Consider the following 20,437-nt stretch of genomic DNA (forward strand, 5'->3'; position numbering starts at 1 on the left):
TCTGAAATGGTAATAAAATATATTCCCAGTGTTAAACTAGGTAATTAGCTCAGAAACTTTCCTGAAACATTCTACTCTTAAAAATTCACCTGTGAAAAAGGAAGAGAGACTCTAGAATTAGACATTTTAGTGCTTCTCTCAAACTTTTTGCAGGTTTTTCTTCATTAGATACTTGTGCTATTTCTACTGGTCAAGGCATTTGGGTTTTATATCCTGTTGTATGTCTTTGTTGCTATCTAAAATGAACCTGTTTAATCTAGGATTTTATTGTAAGCAATTGTGCTTTTTATCCAAAAAAGGATCACATTTATTTATTTCTGTTAGGCAAAATCAGACAACTGACACAAATGGATAACTGGAAATAGGCTTTTTTTTTTTTTTTTCTCTCATAGATTTTTATTTATCTGATGTGTATAAAACAATACAGGATGGAACTCAACACAAAAGAGAGAGGTTTTTCCATAATTGACATCTCTTTTTAAAACAGCTGTTGATGCATCTTATTAATCTGGGTAATATACAGCGTAAAACCAAACTAAAAAGGACCTTTTAATCAGGCTGAAATAAACAGGCCAAATTGCATTCACCTTTGGAACAATTTTTTATTTAGATTTTGTGCAGTTGATTGTTACTTTTGAAGAGTCATCCTGTCTGTGACAAGTTGGTGCCTACCCTTTGAATGAAAGTGTTTGGTTTAAATTTCTGTTTTAAGCTTTGAAGTTACCAAGGAAGGAAGAATTCTCAATTTCTTGAAGAGTGCCTCAGGGCTGTCCCAACGTTTGCACATGTACTTGTTATTCTTTTCATCTGCACAGGGTAGCTAATAGATGGAAATTCATCAGTGGACTTCAAAGTAGTATCAGATAATGATTTAATGTTTCAGAAAAGCTTATTATATTACAAACATTTTTTAATTTAAAGAACTGTTAGGAACTTGGGTGGTTCTCTTGTTTAGACTGATACTTAGACTGATACATCCTGTGCAGAATATTCTTTTCTTCACTAAAAAACCAAGGAGGTTTGGTGATGTGCCTAAAGCCTAGAAAACACAACTGTGCTCCACTGCCATCTCTGCCTTCTGTCACCTTCTCCAGTTCTGAAGTTCCCAGTGCCATATTTCTTTTCATCTGCTGTATGGAAACAGAAGGGGCAGATGTGCACATGCTTGTTCATTCACTGCTTGCTGCTCACACCTGGCTGGCAGGGGACCCTAATGTGGTTTTCCTCCTGAGTCTCCTCATTGCCTGCCCCCAGAGCTCTCTCCTGGCACACGGGGTTGTAGGGAATGCTGATGTTTCATGATGTTTGCAAACATGGGCTGTCAGTGTGTTCAGTGGCTGCCTTTGCCAGGTTCTGAATTCAGTGTACAGAACATGAATACAAGGGTCACTGACTGCAGCTATTGAATATTAAATCAGTCACAGTTTCCCAGTTTCTCCAAGACTGGGTGGATAACTTTACTGAACGTTTCACCTGCACTTTTTAAATGAGGGAGCCTCATTAGAGTCTCCAGTTGGGCCCCACTGAGAGCAGTGTGTGTGCAGCAGGTGATGGGTGTGTGTCTCCAATGAGATTACCAGAGATTAGAGAACCAGACAGAGCAGACTTTCAAACATAATCTGTTTAACAGCTTATTCCACTTTTCCCCTTCATTTATCCCATCTGTCTCTTTGCTGAGTAATGTAGATACCTGCTCAGGTGGACTGTAGGAATACTTTCCATTAGATGCATTAACAGATTGGCAGAGGTTACCTCCTATGATGTATCTGTAATTATACTGGCTACTTAATAAGCATTAATTTAGCCTGGTAAAGAAACATTTCTTTATCATTAAAAATTTTGTCATTAAAAAGTTTTAGAAATGTCAAAATACAATTCTATCCCAGTTTAAATTGCCCAAAACAAGGCTGTCCAGGGCCAAACTGGGTAGTGTGAGCTGCTTTTTGCAGCCAGATTATTCCCACTGATGATAAAGTGAAAAACTCCATCCATGGGACAGCTGGTGCAATGTAGGTCAGCTGAGTCACCTTCTTCAGGTGCCTGTCTTCCCTGGAAAAGGATCCAATTATGCCAAGCTTAGACTTAAATGCCTGACTGGCAATGCCTAATTTTAGGACAGGTTTCTAGCTGAGTCTTTTAATTGGCAGCAGCATTGTCCAGTTGTTACTATTCCAGGGAGATTTAATGTTGAGGCCACTCATGCTGCTGTGAGTCTTTGTTCCTGATCATCCGTGAAGAAAGTGGTGACTGATATGTTTAGAAAGAAGAGGTCGCAGGCCTTTTCTTGAGCATCTGTGATGAAAACCATTGCTGGCAGTTCCTTCTGCAGGAACATCTGGAAATGCAAGTTCACATTGTGGGCTAGCTTGGGTTTATCAAAGCTGTGGGTGAAATTTGTAACTTCTTGAAATTAACTTTCGTGGAATAACTTGAGTGTTAACTCTACAGCAAAGTGTAAGTGTAAATGGCAGTGAAATTTGCATATGTAAATTCCTAAGTAAAATTATGCATAGAAAATGTATTTAACTTTCTTCTATTTACTTTTCTTCTGCCTGAAATCCCAGAAATGTTGCAGTCTCTGGCACAGCGTCCAGCTCCAGCAAATACTAATCGTGAGCGGCGGCCTCGTTACCAGCATCCGAAGGGAGCACCTAATGCAGATCTAATCTTTAAAACCGGTGGGAGGTAGGACAATCTTCCTTTAAATGTGGTAATTCTGGTTCTAGGCAAGTAATTACCTTCATAATTGAAACAGATAATGATCTCTGTAGTGAGTGCTTGGGCAGTCGTTTCCATTCTAAAGCATTCTCTTAAAATGCCAAGCAGTGTTTTGTGCTTCTAACACAGTGTCTGTACCTCCGTGACAGTTTGGAAGCCAAAAGAATATTTTTCAGTTGTGAAATCGCTGCTAGAATCTGAGCCTCTTGTTGTAGGTGGAAAGATGCAAGTTTACTCTCTCCATGAGAAAGGGAGAGGATTTCCCCCCCCCCCCCCCACCTCCCGTATCTGCAGAAATTCTCACTATGCTCTTTCTGTGAGGTGAATTTGACAGCTATTTCTTTGTATTTGATGCCCTAAATGGAAAGTAAATATGGTAAAGGTGGGGAAGATGGAGAGGAACTTTCAATTTATGGTGTGCAAGAACATACCAAAACCAGCACTAACAGGAAAAGAGTAATTCCCAATAGCTTAATAGTTGTTGTGAGGCTTTAGTGCGTGTCTTTTCTCACTCAGAGTAAGCTGGCAAATAAACTATTATATTAGCCCTGCAGCACACACTTGAGTAGACGGAGTTTCAGGTGAAATGCAGACTTGCTTTCATGTTTCTGTTTTCTTTGCAAGTTAATTTTGAAGGTGGATTGATGGGAGCAGCAACTGGGAAGGGGCAGTTTACCTCCTAATGGATCTGTCTTTGTAAACTGCAAATAAGTCTAATGTAATGTACTATTTCTGTGTTACAGTAGCATTTCCAACTTCTTCGTGTTACATATTTATGATCATTTGATAATGTCCTGATGATCACTCACTCCATTGGGACCTCATACAGACACTGCTTGTACAAAAAAAAATTTTTTTGAAGATTGCAGTTTAAAATCAATGTTTTTAAACAATCAACCAGATGTAACTTATTAAAATGAGCAGTGCTTTCCATTTAGCTTTTTCATATCACTGTGACCTAATGGCATTTTAGGAATACAGAGAGTTCAGGTACACTGAATTGCACCAATACTTGCAGATGTTTAATTTACAGCTGCAGCCTTCTGTTCTTTCAGGCACAAGCTGCATGCTGCAGTTATTCTTTAAATACAACAGCCAGACCAGTAGATGTGATATCTGTAGATTTCTTTTAAATTATTTTCTTTAGAAAACTTTTTATATTCTGATGTTGTAGGGAAAATATAATGTAGGACTTGACTGTGAAGTAGGTCAGACATTATCCAGCAAACAGTTTGAGTACTGTTTGCTTATTCAAGTGCCATGCACTTGCAGTTCTGATGTAGGTATTTTTTATGGAGTTTACTCTTTGTTCCTTTTAATCCATAAGCTCCTTAGAACAGAGACCAGGAAGTTTGTTGAGCAGGTATATTTTATTTGTGGTGTACTGCAGTGCTCTGCCTGGCAGTCATGCATGGGTTGAGCCATCTCAGCCTGCACTAAGGGACTTGTACTTTTCCTAACTCCATTTATTTATTGCAGACTGTGGTTCCACCAATGGCTTCCCACTGCCAGAGATTGTCTGTTGCCTACATTCTTAGAGCCTCTGATTTGTAGGATATATTGGAAATTGTCTTCTAAATTTAAAAGTTGCACTGCAGTCTCTGCCCAGATTCCCTTCATGCTTTGTTAAAAAGTTACCCAGTGGATTCTGAGGACACTGGAGGATCTCACTGAGCAGATAGGAACTCAGCTCTTAATATCTGTGTAGAGAAGGTTTCACATTCACACCTGGTAGAACCAATGGTGTAACGCAGATGTTTTCACTTCCATAAGGACACTGTGTTGTGTTGCGGCTTCTTTGTACATGAACACAACTGAAATCTTATTTTCTTGTAAAATAACTCAAACTTTCTGGAAATAATAGTTTTCTGCTTTCTGTAAGATACGCAACTTTTTATTTTAAAATTCTTGAGGTTAGGAATAGTCTAAGTAAATAAATCTCCTGGTTGATTCTGCTGAAATGTCCAGTATGACAGGTTCTGATAACTGAGGTAGGAATGAGGCCTTTCTTGCATTTCAGGGAGTGTTGAGAGCAGAGAAATTAATTTGTTGTTTTTACCTTTGCTTTTGTGTTGCTAAACGTGCCCTAAGCACTGTGTTTCACCTTCTACGAAGTTAAATCCAAATCTACCTATCATAACAGCTCATTTCTGAAATTAATGAAGGTAGCATTGAGTGCTTCCATATGTTTTTGGCCTTTAACAACTGGATCTCACTAAGCAATTAGCTCTCTATATGTTTTTTTCAGAAAGAGAAATCATCTGCAGTTTTTACTTTATTTCTCCACTCTTAATGTCCCTGTTCTGTACTAAAGTAAATGCAGTGAGATTTACAAGCTTTGTCAGATTTCTTATTATTAAGTACGTGTTAAATGCTGGATCCAAAATTGGAGTTTATTCCTGTTGGTTTGGAATTGCCTGCTTGTATTGCCTCAGGTTTTGAGACCTGCTGATCCTGTAAGGAGGAGATTCTTTCTGGGACTTGTACATTTAAGGCTGATTGGCCTTAAAAATAACTTACTATGACTCCATTAAAAGTAGGGTTCCTTGATTTGCTTCAACAGAACTGGGAAGAAAATAATTTTCTCTCTTGCCTCCAGTTCTGTAGAATTCGCGTGCTTAGAGAGGCCCTGGGCTCTCAGGCTATTAAACTACTGTCTTCAGGAAGCACAAAATTTACTAAAGTAAATTTTTTTGGTGATGGGATGATCATAAAGATAGACTTGTACCATTATGAACAGCTTCTTAAAATATAAAATGGTTTTCCTTTGTTTAAGAGGATTGTGATCCATTAAATAGCTTGGTTTTAAAAATGAAGTAAGAATAACCACATTATATAAAATCATATTAAAAACATTGATTACCAAGAAAGTCAAATTTCTCTCTGTAATTCTTCTGTTGTGAAGCAGGGTCTTACCAAGGGTTTTATCTTGTTAAACCTCTCCTTATTAAAAGAAGCAGCCTCAAAATTTGTTGCTGTTTTGAAAGTATAGTACAGGGCCTGCCTGTGTCCAAAGTTCCCCTGCAGGGTGCAGGTATAGGCTGGCAAACCAAATCATATTTAAGTTAAATAGTGATCTCAGATCTCCTGTTTACATCTGACTTATTTCTCTAACCCATTTAATAAAGGCAAATGAAGCATAACAGTAATAACAGGATGCTGGGATTTTATTAGCTAAATATTCTCATCATAAAGAATATTGCATTAATGCTGAAAAAAAATCAGAGTTTAGATAATAAGAAGAGATGTGAATTTAACATGATTTCCTCTTTCAGCCACTGGACCAATACAATTCATGCATCACCTGTCATGAAGTTGATGCATTGACAATACTGCTTTATGAAGCTTTGAATTCACTTCTTACTGAGATGAGCCTTTTAAACACAGCTAAGAAATTCCAAACCCCTTTCCAGCTGTTTCATGAGAGGGAAGCAAAGGGAGGAATACGGGAGGGGGCTCCAAATCCTGCAGCTGCTTCTGGTGGACTGCACTGGAGCTGAACAAAAAAGAATAGAAAAGCCTCAGGTGCTTGTTGAGCTCTGCAAGCTGGGTGACAGACAGCAAAGTTGGAGAGACAGCTGATTGTATTTCAGCTTAGAGAGAATGGAAGGCAAAATTGTATTTGTAAGCCATGCTCAGTTAGAAAGACTGCTGTGTTTGAAAAGGTTCTTTCAATATAAATAATAACTACCTGCCAAAAACACCTGGAGCTTTGTGGGCCTCTGGAAACCAGCTACCAATCCCCAAAACACCTCCCTGCTCCCAACCTACTGTACACACTGACTTGGATTTCACTTAGTCAGAGGTTTTTTTTTCTTTTGTGTGTGGTTTGTTTTGTGGTTTGGTTTTGTTTTGTTTTGTCTGGGTGTGTGTTTGTTTGTTGGCTGTTTTGTTTTTGTGTGTGTTTGTTTTTTGATGGATAGATAAGAATATAAAATAACTTGCAGAAGTTAAGATTCTCTTACTTAGGTGAGTCCAGCTTTTGTGATTTATTTGAATTTTGATGTTCACGGTATGGAATGTGGTAAGTCAGATGTGATAGGTTTTTATGGGCACCTTGGTGTTTTCTGTTGCTTGTTTGTGGTTTTGGGTGATTAGGGGAGAGAGAGAACAAAGAGCAGGGAAGCTGAGATAAATTGAGCAAAAAGCAAAGCAGGGAGTGAACTAGGAGAGGAGGTGTTTGGAGCTGGAAGTTTGTGAGGAGGTTCTGCAGTACTGAGAAATGCAGAGTATTGTGGATTGGAGGACATGAGGGGATTAGGGATAAGAGTGAAATCCAACTTCAAAGGTCTCACATGTCAAGAAATAAAGAGATTTTTGTGATCTTGTGATGTCAGCAACATGCAGAAAGGAGTTGATTATTGATATTCTCCTGGGCACTTCTCAGTTTAAGCTGTAAAGTTGTCTTCTCCCGTGCCGTGGCTTTATGGTTATTTCACAGCCTGTGGTGTGATGTTTCTGTGTGTTTTCATGGCTTCCAGTTTTCTGCCTCAGCGGTGGTTTGTTGCAGAGGTTCTGTGCATTTCCCTGTCAGAGCCTGAGCAGTGTTAATGCTCAGCAGAGGCGTGAGAAGCGGACTGTGTGAATTTCATACAAATTAATAACTGTGTCAGTGGCAGGAAGGGGAGTGTGGGAGGAGACTGCAAAGAATTGATTCATTTTGCACATAGAGCTCAAGATGGTTTTAATTACATCTGTGTACTGAGTTTGACCTTGCCAAATAACGGATCAAGTTCACTAGGTCGGACTCCAATGTGAAATACCTGGTTTGGGAAAAGCTACTACTGCTATTTCTGGCAGCAGCTTGTTGCTGTAATCCCCTGAAATGGGGATCTGCCACCAGCATGTGCTGGTAGCTGCTGGTCTGGGGGAGAGTCATTTTGACCAGCCTTTTTCCTTCCCTTCCCATCAGCAGTAGCATTTTTTTTAAGGGGAGATGGAGAGTTAAAAGCATGATCCTGCAGTTCAGTGATGTCTGCCCTTGGTTGTAACATTGTGCAAGTGAGATGTCAGTCTACTAAATAAATAAAAATTGAAGTTCTTTTCTATTGAAAGCACATAGCCAGTGTTCTGATGTTGAGTGTGCCACAAGGAATTGGAATATTAAATTATGTAACACTAAAAGGTGGTTAAAACCAAATAATAGAAGCAGTGCTGCAGTGAGTTCTAATGATGCATCAGCTTGGGACTTCCTGGCAAAAATACACAGCATTTTTATATAAACAAATACTGGATATGAGAACAAAGCCTCACATACAAATACAAAATTATTATGAAAGCTTCATCTGGTACAAGAGACGCAGAAGTTACTGTGTCCGGTTAAGATATCTGTAACAGTTTTCTTGCAAGATCTTCAGTAAAAAACAGGTTTAGATCAAATGATGTTCAACAAACACTGGAGGATTATGCATTGATGTAAAGAATCATGAACTGTTGTGTTTACATGGTAAAAATCCTGGGTGTGTAGCCCTGGAGCTTTCTTAAAGTTTTATTTTACTGTCTGTTATTAATTTTAATTGGCAGCCTAAAATCAGCTGAAAAGGAGCCCAAATGCAGTAACTGCATTATGTTGGTTAGTGACACTGGAGTGGCCTCGCTGCTGCATTGCCCTGGTTTTGTTGAATCCCCTGCCTACACACTGGTGTCATTCTTCAATGCATTTGTATGTTCTTAAGAGAATTAAATGCGACTTTTTGTGGGTAGGGATGTATTTCATGAACAAGGGATGGTGGAAGATTTAAATGCACCTATCAACTCTAAAAAAGGTTCTAACCAATAATTTGCCTATAGAAAACCCTTTGTAACATTTCTGCAGAACTTCTAAACATTATGAAACTGCACAGAAAGATGAAGTCTATTCGCAATAACTCATTTTTTCAGCAATTTCACAGCTGTACTTCAGTAGTTCAGCATCTCATCTGGGACGATAAGATGCAGATTATCCCCCTGCTTTTGTCTGGTGTGGCCTTTTGAAATGGTTGTGCAGAAAAGAGAAATAAATATGTCGCTTTCCGTTAGAGAGTAACAGAGTATCAGAACAACTGGTAGAATTCTGGGCACCTGGGACTGATGTGATTCCTCTCTGGCTCTTCCCACAGGAGACGCTGATCCAGCCGCCAGTGTCATTTCATTAGGTCCTGTATCTCTGGTGTTGTGGAGTCCTCCAGCGATTAAACGAGAGCAGTGGACACATCTCAGCATGTCAGCCTAGAGCGTTCAGAACCCAAACCTGGGACAGGCTGGGGCCGTGGGGCACGAAGAGCAGCCTCCCCTCTCCCCCCCCACCCCCCCCAAAATGCTTTTTGTTATGGGAACCGCGTTGAGGGTTAATCTTCTCATAGGAGCAGAAGCAAACGAGCGAGATGGGGAACTTGACCTGCGAGCAGCTCGGTGAGAGCCGGGAGCAGCCCGGAGTTGAGACGATCACACTGGAAGGGGAAAGGCCTTTGGCAGCTCAGCGTGCAGGGAAATAAAGCTCTGAACTCGCCACAAGTTACGTTGTCTCCGACTCGAGCACTTGGTGTTGGAAGGATGTTCTTTGGGGGCTGCAAATCTGCGGTAGAAAAACATAGAGCAAATGGGAAAATGCAGAAGAAAACCCTGCCGAGTAGGATAACTCCTCAAAACACTCCTCAGTGAGGATGTTCATGGTTAAGGAAGAGCCTTTTGCTGCCAGATGTGCCAGAAAGGGGGTGGGGAGGGGTGAAAAGCTGAAGAGCCAAGGAGGTAAAATGTCTGTTAAGGTTTAAAATAGAAAGTGAAGTTGATGAACACGGGGTGTTGACTCGTACTGCTTGGAACAGCCTGACACCAGCCTAAGGACAGGGATATAGTTGAGCCCATTGTATGTATCATTGAAAACCAAAACGTGCCAGTCAGCATAACAGGAGGATGTCAAGGAGTGGATCCAAATATTTTGTTGATCTTCATGGGTTGATAAGCCTCTGTGTCTATTGAAACAAACAAAAAATTAAAAAAAAAAAAAAAAAGATTTAAGTCTGGAAACAAGTAGAATTTTTATTTTTTTTCCAAGTAGAAATGAGGTTTCTTGGTCTGTTTCTGACAATCTGTTATTTATTAGCGTAGGGTTTTGTTTGCTTTCAGGTAGAGGTAGTTCATTGAGTTAAAGAGCCCATCTGTATGTTACTACTAATTTTTTTTTTCTAGCTCTTTTAAAATCCTTTTTACCACTGGTTTTGGTTTCTGCATGTAGGAAGGGAGACTTGTAAAATTGTAACATTTCATACAGAAATGCCGCCCGATCTTCACCAGCTTCAGAAATCTGACCTTTGCCAATGCTGCAATAAAGTGTTGTAATTTAGAGTCTGTGTCTGCCTCTTGACGTTCACTTTGTTCTTTGGAAATGATGATTTGAAGGGTTTGTGATGTGTTATGGGCTGTAGTTTGGACAGGAATTCCAGGTCTTCGATTCAAGTCTGACTTGATTTTTTTCATATAGTTTTCTTTCCACATGAAATTCATGAGTACATTTATTAATCACATTTGTAGCTCTGAGCTCCTCCAGGAACGTCTCCTACACCAATGTGACCATATCCACTGGTCAGATTAATTCCCCACTTCCCCAGTGCCTACCAATTCCTAATAGCAAATTAGGCTAGAGTCAGCTTCCTTTTCTCAACATGTTGCTTAGTTTCAAAAGCATTTAATTTATCCAGATTGAGTAACTGCATAAAAATAAAATATTAGCTCTGGTTTATGTGTGTCAATCCAATGCCTTGGATGGAATTGGGATCAATGGAAATGTCTTTATAAAATTATTTGCTAAAATATTTTAGGGGTCAGCTGGGGATTTTCCTCACTTCAGGCTGAAATCAAAAAACAGTTCAGTGAAACCTTCTGAAGTTTAATTTTAAAATTAATTATTCTAATGTTGTGCCAAATGAAAACCTCAAAGATCATTGTGAGTGAAATAGTCAGGGTTGAATGTGCAGGAACAAACCTTTTAGCAGTAGGACAAGGAGTGATGGTTGTAAACTAAAAGAAGGTTGACCTAAATTCGATATAAGGAAGAAAATTTTTACAGTGAGAGTGATGGCACAGATTTCCCAGAGAGGTGGTAGGTGCCCCATCCCTGGAAACATGCAAGATTTCAAACCGATGTATTTGAAACTGTCCCTGCTCATTGCAGGGATGTTGAACTGGGTGACTTAGAAGTTCCTTCCAACCAAACCATTCCATGATACACAGAAAAAACCCAGTTGGCATCCACTTTATTCCTTGCCTTCCCATGTGCTGACCCCACATCTTGTGGTGTGGCTGGGTGCTGGTCCTGCTGCTTGCACAGCAGCTTCACCACCTGATCCACGTGCAGGTTCTGCAGGGATTGCCTGGCTGCCTCTCATGTCTTTAGAATCCTCTGCCTGCCTTTGGGGGCATTTAGTTAAAATCGTTGGGTGTGCAGCCTGGGATTGGTACAGAATAGGGAATAGCCTCTATTGTGGTCACTGTCTGTCCCCTTTTAATATTGCTGCTTTACCCAGATTACAAGGTGTTTGTTTTAACTAATACAGTGATGGTTAATGCCATTGTTTCTCTTTCCCTGCAGTGCAGTGACCCACAGTTGTGTCTGGTCACTGGGGAAGTCATCCCAAATTCAACCTGTGGCACTGCCAGATGGGGCAGAGGATGTGCCTGGGAGCCAGCTGGTTGAAGGTGCCCTTGAAGGAGCATTCTGCAGCAGTGTTCCCAACCCTGCAAGCAAGGAGTTAAGTCTAGGAAAACATACAGAGATGAGGGAGAAACTGTTTCAGGTCCTTGATTACGTAAAAGATTTCTGTTATCGTTCTGTGGAAGGAATTTGGGCTAAAGTCAGGCCCAGGCATTTGGAGTTGTCTTCACCAATGTGAGGCTCCTCCAGCTGGCAGACAAAGTGTGCTGTAGGTTTGTACTCAACAATTGGGCATGTTTTTGATGGTAACTCCCCAGATCTCGCAAGCCTTCAGAGCTGGAGGCAGGGACTTGGGGGATTAAAGTCCTTCCTGTTGTAGGGGACAGGTTTGTGACCACCCGAGTCCATGTGCCCTGGTGGATCTGAGGCCATCCCAGGCTCCTGTGAGGAGGCTCTGAGCAACCTGGTCTGCTGGGAGAGGTCCCTGCCCATGGCAGGGGGTGGAACTGGATGAGCTTTAAGGTCCCTTCCAACCCAAACCATTCTGTGATTTATGGTGCATCACTTGAAAGCCTATTGGAGCTGAGAAACTGTGTTGGCCCTTGCTCTAGGATGGAGCCAAGGTGTCTGGGAAGCTCCAAAATTGGAATTTGACCCGGGAATGTCAGTACTTGCAGGCAACACCTTGAACTCCAGCTGATGCTAATAGGGCATTTTTCTCTACCTGCAGCGATGTAATGTGATAAAAAAAGCTATAAATCTTTTTTTCTCATGAATTGCTGAGTTTGCTGACTGGCTGTAATCTCAACTTCCCAGGCCTTCAGCATAAGAAATCTCTTGGGCTATTTTAGTAGATACAAGTACAAAGCACATCCATGCACGTGTGCCACAGCACACACAATTTTATGTATATTCAGGCTTAGAAAACCACCTCTATTGTGGAGTCTGCCTGCTTTCCTCAAGCTCTCAGCATTTTTCCTTTAGCTGTTCCAGCAAAGCATCCTGCTGGCAGGGCAGCAGGATGGGCTGTGAGGAGCTGCAGTGTCAGGCACCGTGTGTCCTCACCAGGTTGAGTGAATGTTTTCAAAGTCAATCCATCCATAATGATGCCTCGAGCCTGCTGTTGCCCCTGATAAATACATCCATTTCCCCCTCGTTTTTTTCTCTTCTTTGAGCTTCATCATTAATTTGCTCCACACTGAGGTTTTCCTCAGCCATGCACTCCTCTGCCCTGCTGAAGGGGCTCCTCTGAGGTGACACTTTGCTGTCTCTTCTCAGTGCTCCACTATAAATAGGGTTTTTTTCTAGCTACTCCTAAGGAAATCCCAGTGTACTGGGAATAGGAAACTATTTGAACAGGAATCAAACAAATGAGCAAATGTCAAAATATTTACTTGCATTGTTTGAACTATAAACTTTGCTTTTAAGTTACGATCGGGATGTGATTGTGCCCTTAAAACACTTTGTGTTTATGATCCTTGTTAGAAGAGCAGAGTTCTGTAAAAAAGCCTCTCTCCGGCCCTCCCTCCTTCCTTCCTTCCCTCCATTACCTGGCTCCAGGGCGGCAGGCAAATAAAAAATTGGTTGAGACACTTAAAGAGGAGGAAGACATTTAGCTATAGCTAATGTTTATTTGTTCTATGACATTTACCTGCAGGAAGAAAGTTCCTGTTGTGCAGGGCATAAAGGGGAGTGACATTTGCAGCTGAGAACGAGTCACAGTCGACAGCCCAAGAGCTTGAAAACTTTGCTGTATTTACCCTGTAATTGTTTTGGGGGTGATTTTTTTCAATTTTTAAATTATTTACACAATATATATTAAATACACATGCACACACATCTCTCTGTTCATGGTGAACTGCAAATCAGAAGTTCTCTTCTGGGAAGCAAGATCTGAGTGTCAGTGGGGCTTGCAGAACCCATCTGGAGGGAAGTTTGGGCTCGCTGCTGTATTGATTCCAAAATGAATTGCTGCAAGTTGCTGAAGTTGCCTCCCTGGAAGTGCAGATAACCAAGTCATGAGAGGGAGCTCAGAGACAGCTTTGGCTGTTCTTATCTCTGCTCTGAGTAGCTTTTCAAGTGGTGATGGGAGCTCTGGCTTCCTCCTTGGGCTCAGGGCAGGAAGAACCTTTTCCTGGGAGGAAGACACAGCTTCAGTCCCCTTCTCTCCGGGAATCCAGCTGAGCAGTTCCTGGCAGACACCAGTTCCTCATCCCTCCTGTGCCAGACTCATTTCCAGTAGAAAGATGGACACAGCAGCAGGACTTAACACAGTCTGACTCTTCCTTTCCTACTGAAATGCCCAAGAGGGGTAAATAAACCAAGTTTGTTATTCAGGCTGGCCCCAAATCCCACACCCATGAAAACCAGGGGTTTATTATTGGCTGTGTCTTAGCTAATACAAAAATCAGAGCAGCATTTGGTTTCAGAGAAGGCCTCACTGCTGCTGCAGGGTGACTGCAGATAAAAGTCTCTGCTTGAGGGGTTTGTTACAGGATGCACCAGGAACTGCACACAGTGCCCATTTCCTGGGCTTAAGCTCACTGGAAAACTCATGCCATAAATAAAAATTAAACCTGATCAAGCAAACTAAAATCCATTTAGTAGGCAGGAAATGTTCCACAGTAATGAAGTTTGTGTTGTGAAGCCTGAAGACCCTGTGGATCCTCTGCTCTTGTTCAGGGCTGGATATTGGAAATAGAAATGTACTGACAACTGTTTCCTAATAGAGGTTTAAGTATGAAGAAGTAGTTTCCCCTCCTGCCACAATAGCTTGTAGGGATGCTGTTTTCCTTCTGGTGTCATTCCACCCTCTGAGCATCAGTACAATGCGTGGCTTATCTTCATTAATCAGAGGATGACCAACTCCTGGCACATGTGAGTCTGAGCTTCCAGGCTGTTGGATTTTCTCATGGGCTGGCAAGGGAATGCTACCAAAGAGGCAGGTGTGGTGGTGGGAGAGGAAGGGTGATTCAGGATTACTCCATAAGCCTGGAAACCCGAAGGTCAAGCCCATCTCTGCTCTTTTTCCTTGGCTTAACGTCATTGCCCTTGTTTCTCAGCTGGGAAACGCAGCCCTTGCCCTTCCTTGTGGGAATGGATAAGCAAGCAGAGAACAGATAAAAACATTACACAATTTTCTGATGCCGACAATAACAGAATCTCAGAGAGTTCAGAGCTTCCTTTGAAATTACGGGAAGAAAATGTATCACGAACATTTGAGGGTGAAGTTGACCTCCCCAGCCCTGTGAGGAAATGAGCAATCCCGCACTAACAGAGGGCTCCGAGGCTGAATCAGGCAGGGGACTCGCACGGGAAGCCCCAGCCAGCAGTGACAGGGGGATGCTGTGACAGCTGCCCTGGGCATGAGCTGGGCTGTGCCCAGCAAGGGCTGGGGGCTCCAGGCTTTGGGAGGACACTCACATGGTGCTGCCACAGCTGCCCTGAGCTGCTGAATCCCTCCCGGGCCGAACAAGGCCTGGCTCAAGGACATGGGACTCCCACAGGGAGTGTGGGGACACGGGGAGGGGGGTGTGCACTCACTGGGAGAGCAGGGACGTGGGTTTGTGCATCACCTCAGAAGAGAAGTGTGATGTTCAGCAGTAACCACTGAAGCAGCTCTGGCCGGTGTCCGGGTGAAACTTCCCTTGGCTGCCCCTGTGCCCAGATTCTTTTCCAGTAACTCCAGTAACCTTCCATTTGCAAAGCAGGAAAGGGAGAGGAAGGATGTCCTGACTCCTGTGCTCCAGCAGCGCCCTGCAAAGGCGGATTCAGTGTTCAAAGGGATGAAAGGCGCTGCTGAGCTGCACTTCCCACCCCCACCTGCTCCAGGCGCCTCCGCACGGGGCTGACAGCAAACCAGTCAGGAGAACTCTGCAATAGATAAGGGGAGACAGCCCTGCCCTGGTGCCCCGTGCAGGTTCCAGCGCTCGGGTGGCTGCTGGGGCACGTGGCAGGGCCTGAGCTGGTGGCAAGGGCGAGTTTAGAGGGTGCCCAGGGTGTGGACACTGAACTGGGCACAGCAATCACCAGGGGAGAGCCAAGGCCAAAATCCCTGACAGACCTGGAGCAGCAGCTCAGCAGAGTCCCTAGCTGGCTGTAGCACAGGCTGTGGGAGCTGGAGCTGCTCCCTGACTCTGTGGTCAAGCAAAGGAATTTATGTATTTATTTTCTTTTAAATTCAAATCTTCAACATACTTTAAAAAAAAAGTGGGGGAAACTCCTCAAACCCCAAAAATTTTGCCCTTCAGGTGAGTATACTGTGGCAGCTGCATTTCTTTATGACAGAGACACCCCTCTGAGAAGAAAATAATGGTCCTGGGTAAGAGTGCCTCAGCAGCTTTGGGAACCACTCAGAATCAGTTTGTGATTCCTGCAGCTCTGTGAAATATTCATTAAAGCTCAGTGGCAGGTGCAAGGACCCATGAACAAAAGAGAAATTGAAGCTGAGTCGCTCCTTCAAGCCTGCCAGCTGGTTTATCTACCACTCCTTGTGCCTGCTCAGTTTAATCCCAAAGTTATGGAAGCCTCTCCTGGTGCTCTTTTTTTGGCCAGTTGGAAGTAGCAGCAGGTAATTGTGGCCCAGTGGAAAATAATCTTTCCTGGCAGTTCCCTTGAGGTAAGAACACATCTGAATATTTGGTGATGTAGTCAGGGATGCACTGAGGACTTTTCAGGGAAGGCATTTCCTCATCTGGGAGGAGTCACGTAACAGTGGAAGAGAAGCCCCATTCTGGGGAAGAAAAAGGACCAAATAAAAACATCCAAGACAAGGGTGTGGTCCCTTGGAAGGGTTTGGCTCCATCCAGTCTAAGGACCCTCCTTACTGCAGAGGAAAAGATATTTATAGTTTGGAAATCAGCACTGCGATGAGGACTTGCCTCCCTTTGCCTTTATGGGATGCAGGAATTATCTAAAAGCAAGAGCAGGTGGAGGAGGGCTGATGAATTAAAGGCATCCTCTCATTGAAAAGGTTGTCAGAGTCTTTTGGGAGGCAACAGTGGAAGGCAAAGGACTTCAGGAAGGCTGGATGTGTTTCTAAGAATGAAATTTTAAAGGCACAGGAGCAGATGATCCCACATGATGAAAAATATGCCAGCAGGGAAAGAGACCAGCCTGGCTGAACAAGGAGCTTTGGCCAGAAACTCAGGGGGGAAAAGAGTGTATGACCTTTGGAAGAAGGGGGAGGTGAGGAAGGAATTCAAGGGTATCAGGGTCATGCAGGGCTAAAGCTTAAGTGGAACTTAATCTGGCTACTGCTGCAAAAGAAAAAAAAAAAAAAGTTTTTATAAATCTATCAGCAACAACAAAAGGGCTGAGAAGAATCTTCATCCTTTATTGGATGCAGGAGGAAACACAGTGACAAAGGATGAGGAGAAGCCTGAGGTACTTTCTGCTGTCTTTGCCTCAGTGTATAATGGCAAGACCAGTTGCTCTCTGGGTACACATCCTGAGACAGGGATGGGGAGCAGAAGGAAGGCCTCATAAGCCAAGTGGAAATGGTCAGTGAGCTCCTACAGCACTTGGACACACACCAGGCCATGGGGCTGGTGGGATCCAGCACCCACTGTTGTCATGGGAACAAGTGAAGTGCTCCCCAAGCCCCTTCCATCATCATTTACCAGCAGTCCTGGCGAGGAGAGAAGGGCTGGGTTGTGAATTGGCAAATGTGACACCCCTCTACAAGAAGGGCTGGAAGCAAAAACCCATGGAACTACCGGCTGGTGAGCCTGAGCTCAGTGCCAGGGAAGGTCATGGACCAGATCATCCCCAGAGCCATCACAGCATATGCAGGACAAGCACGGGATCAGGCCCAGCCTGTAAAAGGCAGGTGGAGCCTGACCAACCTGGTCTCCTTCTATGGCCCACCTGGGGATGAGGGGAGGGCTGTGGGTGTGGCTGCACTTCAGCAAAGCTTTGGACACCATCTCCTACATCACCCTCCTGGAAAAGCTGTCAGCCCAGGGCTTGGACAGGTGCACTCGTGGCTGGGTTACTGCTGCCTGGATGGGCAGGCCCAGGGAGTGGCGGGCTTCCTGCTGGATCCAGATGGCATCTGGTCACTGTGGTGTCCCCCACTGGGCCCTGCCTTAATACCATTATTGATGAACTGGACAGGGGGGATCAGGAGAGTGCTGCTGCCATGGAGTTGTGCAGGAGTGTTGATCAGCAGCAGGGCAGGGAGGCTCTGCAGAGGGATTGGGACAGGTTGGATCAATGGCCCAAGGGAATGAGGTTCAACACCACCAAGTGCCAGCTCCTGCCCATGTTCACAACAACCCCATGGATCCCTCGAGGCTGGGGGAGGAGTGGCTGGGAAAGTGAGTGGTGGGTCCCTGAGCTGTCCCAGTGCTGCTCCCAAGGCCCTTCCTTTGTATCTGCCTCCAGAGCAATCCCACTGGAGCAGCTGCTGCTGTGCCTCCCTGGCTGCCCCTGTACCAGGAAGGACAGTGAGCAGCCAGCTAAGGAAGGGCTGTGATTTTCACTTTGGTGGGTTCAGCTACACAACACTTTGAGCCTGTTAGCAGAGCTGTGAGTTACTCTCTGCTGAGGCACAAACAAGACTGAAGACCTGCCCAAGTTGCTGGGTTAAAACTACCACCTCCCCTCAGCCTCCTGCCTTCCCTGATCCCTCCGTGGATAACACTTTCTGAAGTCGTCTGTTCTAAAGGGAGAAACCAAATTCCACATGTGTGTGTATAAAACAGGAGACAAAACATCAAAAGCTTCTTCCCCAGGCTGCAGCCACTTGAAAAGGCTGCAGGTGCTGGGGCAGCTGTGAGGCTTCACCTCCAGCACGGGTGAGGCACTGGAATCTCCTTCAAGTTTCATCACAGATTGAGCCAAGTTAAATTCTCTCCCTGTGGCTCCAGGCTGGAGCTGGACACAATTACAAAAGGCCACCTGTCCTGCCATGGCTGAGACATGTAGCTGAGCCCTGAGGCAGCCCTGGAAAGCTTGGAGACAAGGCTGCTGCACCTGCTGCTGCTTTTTGGCTACCACCATATCCAGCCTCAGGGATGAAAAAAGTAGCTCAAGCAAATGGGAAGTATCTTTTTTTCTAGAGTGATTTCTAGTCTCTCTTTTATGACACATGATGTTTGGACAAATGCTCAACAACACCTGAATACTTACAAAGAAATCCTTCTTCAAAAGACAGAAAAGCAGCAAACACAGATGTAGAAGGGATGGGTAGGAATGTTCTCTGACAGGGAACTTTGACCTGTGCAACAAAGATTTCCCCACTCAGCAGAACTACACTTACTTATGGTAACAGCCTTGGAAACAAAGATGTTATTCTTCTTTCACATACGAAATATTCCTCTTGGAAAGGTCATTTCAATAATGTCATTGTGAGAGAGGGGTTTTTGTCTAATTCAAACAGTGTTCAGGATGAATTTCATTCCTGCAAAGGACCCTGATCACAGCTGCTGAAGCCCAGCAGTGAGAATACACATCTCGTCAGACAGAACCTTTTTGTTTTGGTCCCTCCTCCAGCACCTGCCATGACAGGGTTGGGCTCTGGCTCACACATCCACAGTTGCAAAATAAAAGGTTATTAAATCAGTATTAGCCATTAAGAAAAAGTCACCTCCCTCCTCCAAGAAAGAGTCGTGCTACTGGGTGGCAAAGAACACACAACGGCACCTCCCATCAGCCATCATTTCATTGGGTTTATTCTAGTTTAATAGATGATTATTCAGATTTGTGCAAGACAGTTACCTCTAGCACAAAGGGGAAGAAAGTAAAACCACAGCAACATATACACACAAAACAAGATACACAAAATAAAGCTAAGTTTATATACAAGTTATTAGCAGCTAGACTTAACTTCATTTAGTACATGGCTTTACTCACTACAGTTTTAGGCACAGAGAAGAATTTATCTGCTATGATGAAGGGCCACAATGAATACCTCGTTCCAAGTCCTCCCTGGGCAGAAACTGCTTTACCTAATGAAGATCAAACTCTCACTTCCCACCAGTTGAGGACACAGCCCTGCACAAAGGATGAGAGAACATGATCCAGCTAATTCAGCATACAGCAACTTTAGATATTAAATATCTGGGGTATTTTTAAGTAGGGTGACATTACAGAGTTATTGAGCTGGACTGAATTTCAATGAAACAGTGTCAGGGTTTTTCCCCCCCCACGTTTGCTTAGCAAGGACTCTCAGCTGTAAACAACTCAAAGAAGAGCTGGCAAGAAATGATTAGATGTGGAGATTGCTTCGTACATAGTTCACATTCATAATGAAGAATTTGCTTTAACAGGATTTAAAAGCACAAAGGCCATGAAACATTTAAATTGACTTAGCAGGTTATGTTAATAAATTATGATGCATCATCCACATGTCAGCCTCCATTCCAGCCTGCACTGCAGCACGTGCTTGGGTGTATTTTCTGTGCTCCCTTGTCCTTCTGATTTAGGACTACAGACTCAGAGCCCAGCAGAACAAGCCTGTGCTTTACTTGCAGCACATAAGCAGCCTTTTTTGTTTCAGCAGCACCTCTCACGTTTGATTATGCATGCCCAAGTGCTCTGCCAGCTCAGGAATGGCCACATATTTTAATTACTGATTGCTTATGTATAGCAAGCCTGTCACATGATCAGGAACATGATCACTTACCCAGTGAAAACACTGAAAAGAATAACTACATAACAGAACCAGCCAGATACCGTAACAATGCAATTAAAAATTTAAGCAGCAAGCAGATCATTAAAAAAACCAAACCTAAACAAAAAAACCCCCTTAACTTATGAGGCAGGTTGAGAATGACACAAACGTTTTTCCTTCAGGACAGCTTCATTTACAAGCATAGCTCAGCAAGTTTGAAATACTTTATCTCAAGAACTACAAACTTGTTTATCACAGTTATGTCAGAGCTCCTTGCCAAAGGGTGTGTCAGTTTCTGCTGTAGCCACCCCTCCTCTTCTCCAAGGTTTATTGCTCAGCTGCTTTGGAGAAGGAGTGGGTTGGTCAAGGCTTTAGAAAGTGCAGAGAGTAAGTCAGTTTTTTCCCTATAGAAAAAAAAAAATCAAAACACTGAGAAATCAAACATGAAGGAATAACAAAAAAAAAAAAAAAAA

General features: G+C 43.4%; 1 protein-coding gene and 1 long non-coding RNA gene across 4 annotated transcripts in view; one reads left to right on the forward strand and one right to left on the reverse strand.

Annotated features, from left to right (window-relative positions):
• The window catches only part of UPF2 (UPF2 regulator of nonsense mediated mRNA decay), a 53,616-nt gene extending 43,575 nt beyond the window's left edge, over positions 1-10,041 (forward strand). Inside the window, exons 21-22 of the mRNA XM_066318821.1 lie at positions 2,565-2,685; positions 8,817-10,041. Coding sequence (XP_066174918.1) covers positions 2,565-2,685; positions 8,817-8,826 — 131 coding nt within the window. The 3' untranslated portion in view covers positions 8,827-10,041. The remainder of the gene's footprint in view (positions 1-2,564; positions 2,686-8,816) is intronic.
• Positions 10,042-12,958: 2,917 nt separating this feature from the next.
• On the reverse strand, positions 12,959-20,428 carry LOC136361124 (uncharacterized). 3 transcript variants are annotated; one of them, XR_010743574.1, is made up of 3 exons: positions 19,263-20,428; positions 14,891-15,103; positions 12,959-14,434 (listed from the first exon to the last, which is right to left on the reverse strand). It is a non-coding gene; the product is annotated as an uncharacterized lncRNA (long non-coding RNA). The 3 variants fall into 3 exon arrangements; XR_010743575.1 differs by lacking the exons at positions 12,959-14,434; positions 14,891-15,103 and adding exons at positions 16,665-16,976; positions 18,482-18,569; XR_010743576.1 differs by lacking the exons at positions 12,959-14,434; positions 14,891-15,103 and adding an exon at positions 16,665-16,976.
• Between the last annotated feature and the right edge of the window lie 9 nt (positions 20,429-20,437).

Source organism: Sylvia atricapilla, chromosome 5 (assembly GCF_009819655.1).
Source record: "Sylvia atricapilla isolate bSylAtr1 chromosome 5, bSylAtr1.pri, whole genome shotgun sequence".
NCBI classification, from domain to species: Eukaryota; Metazoa; Chordata; class Aves; order Passeriformes; family Sylviidae; genus Sylvia; species Sylvia atricapilla.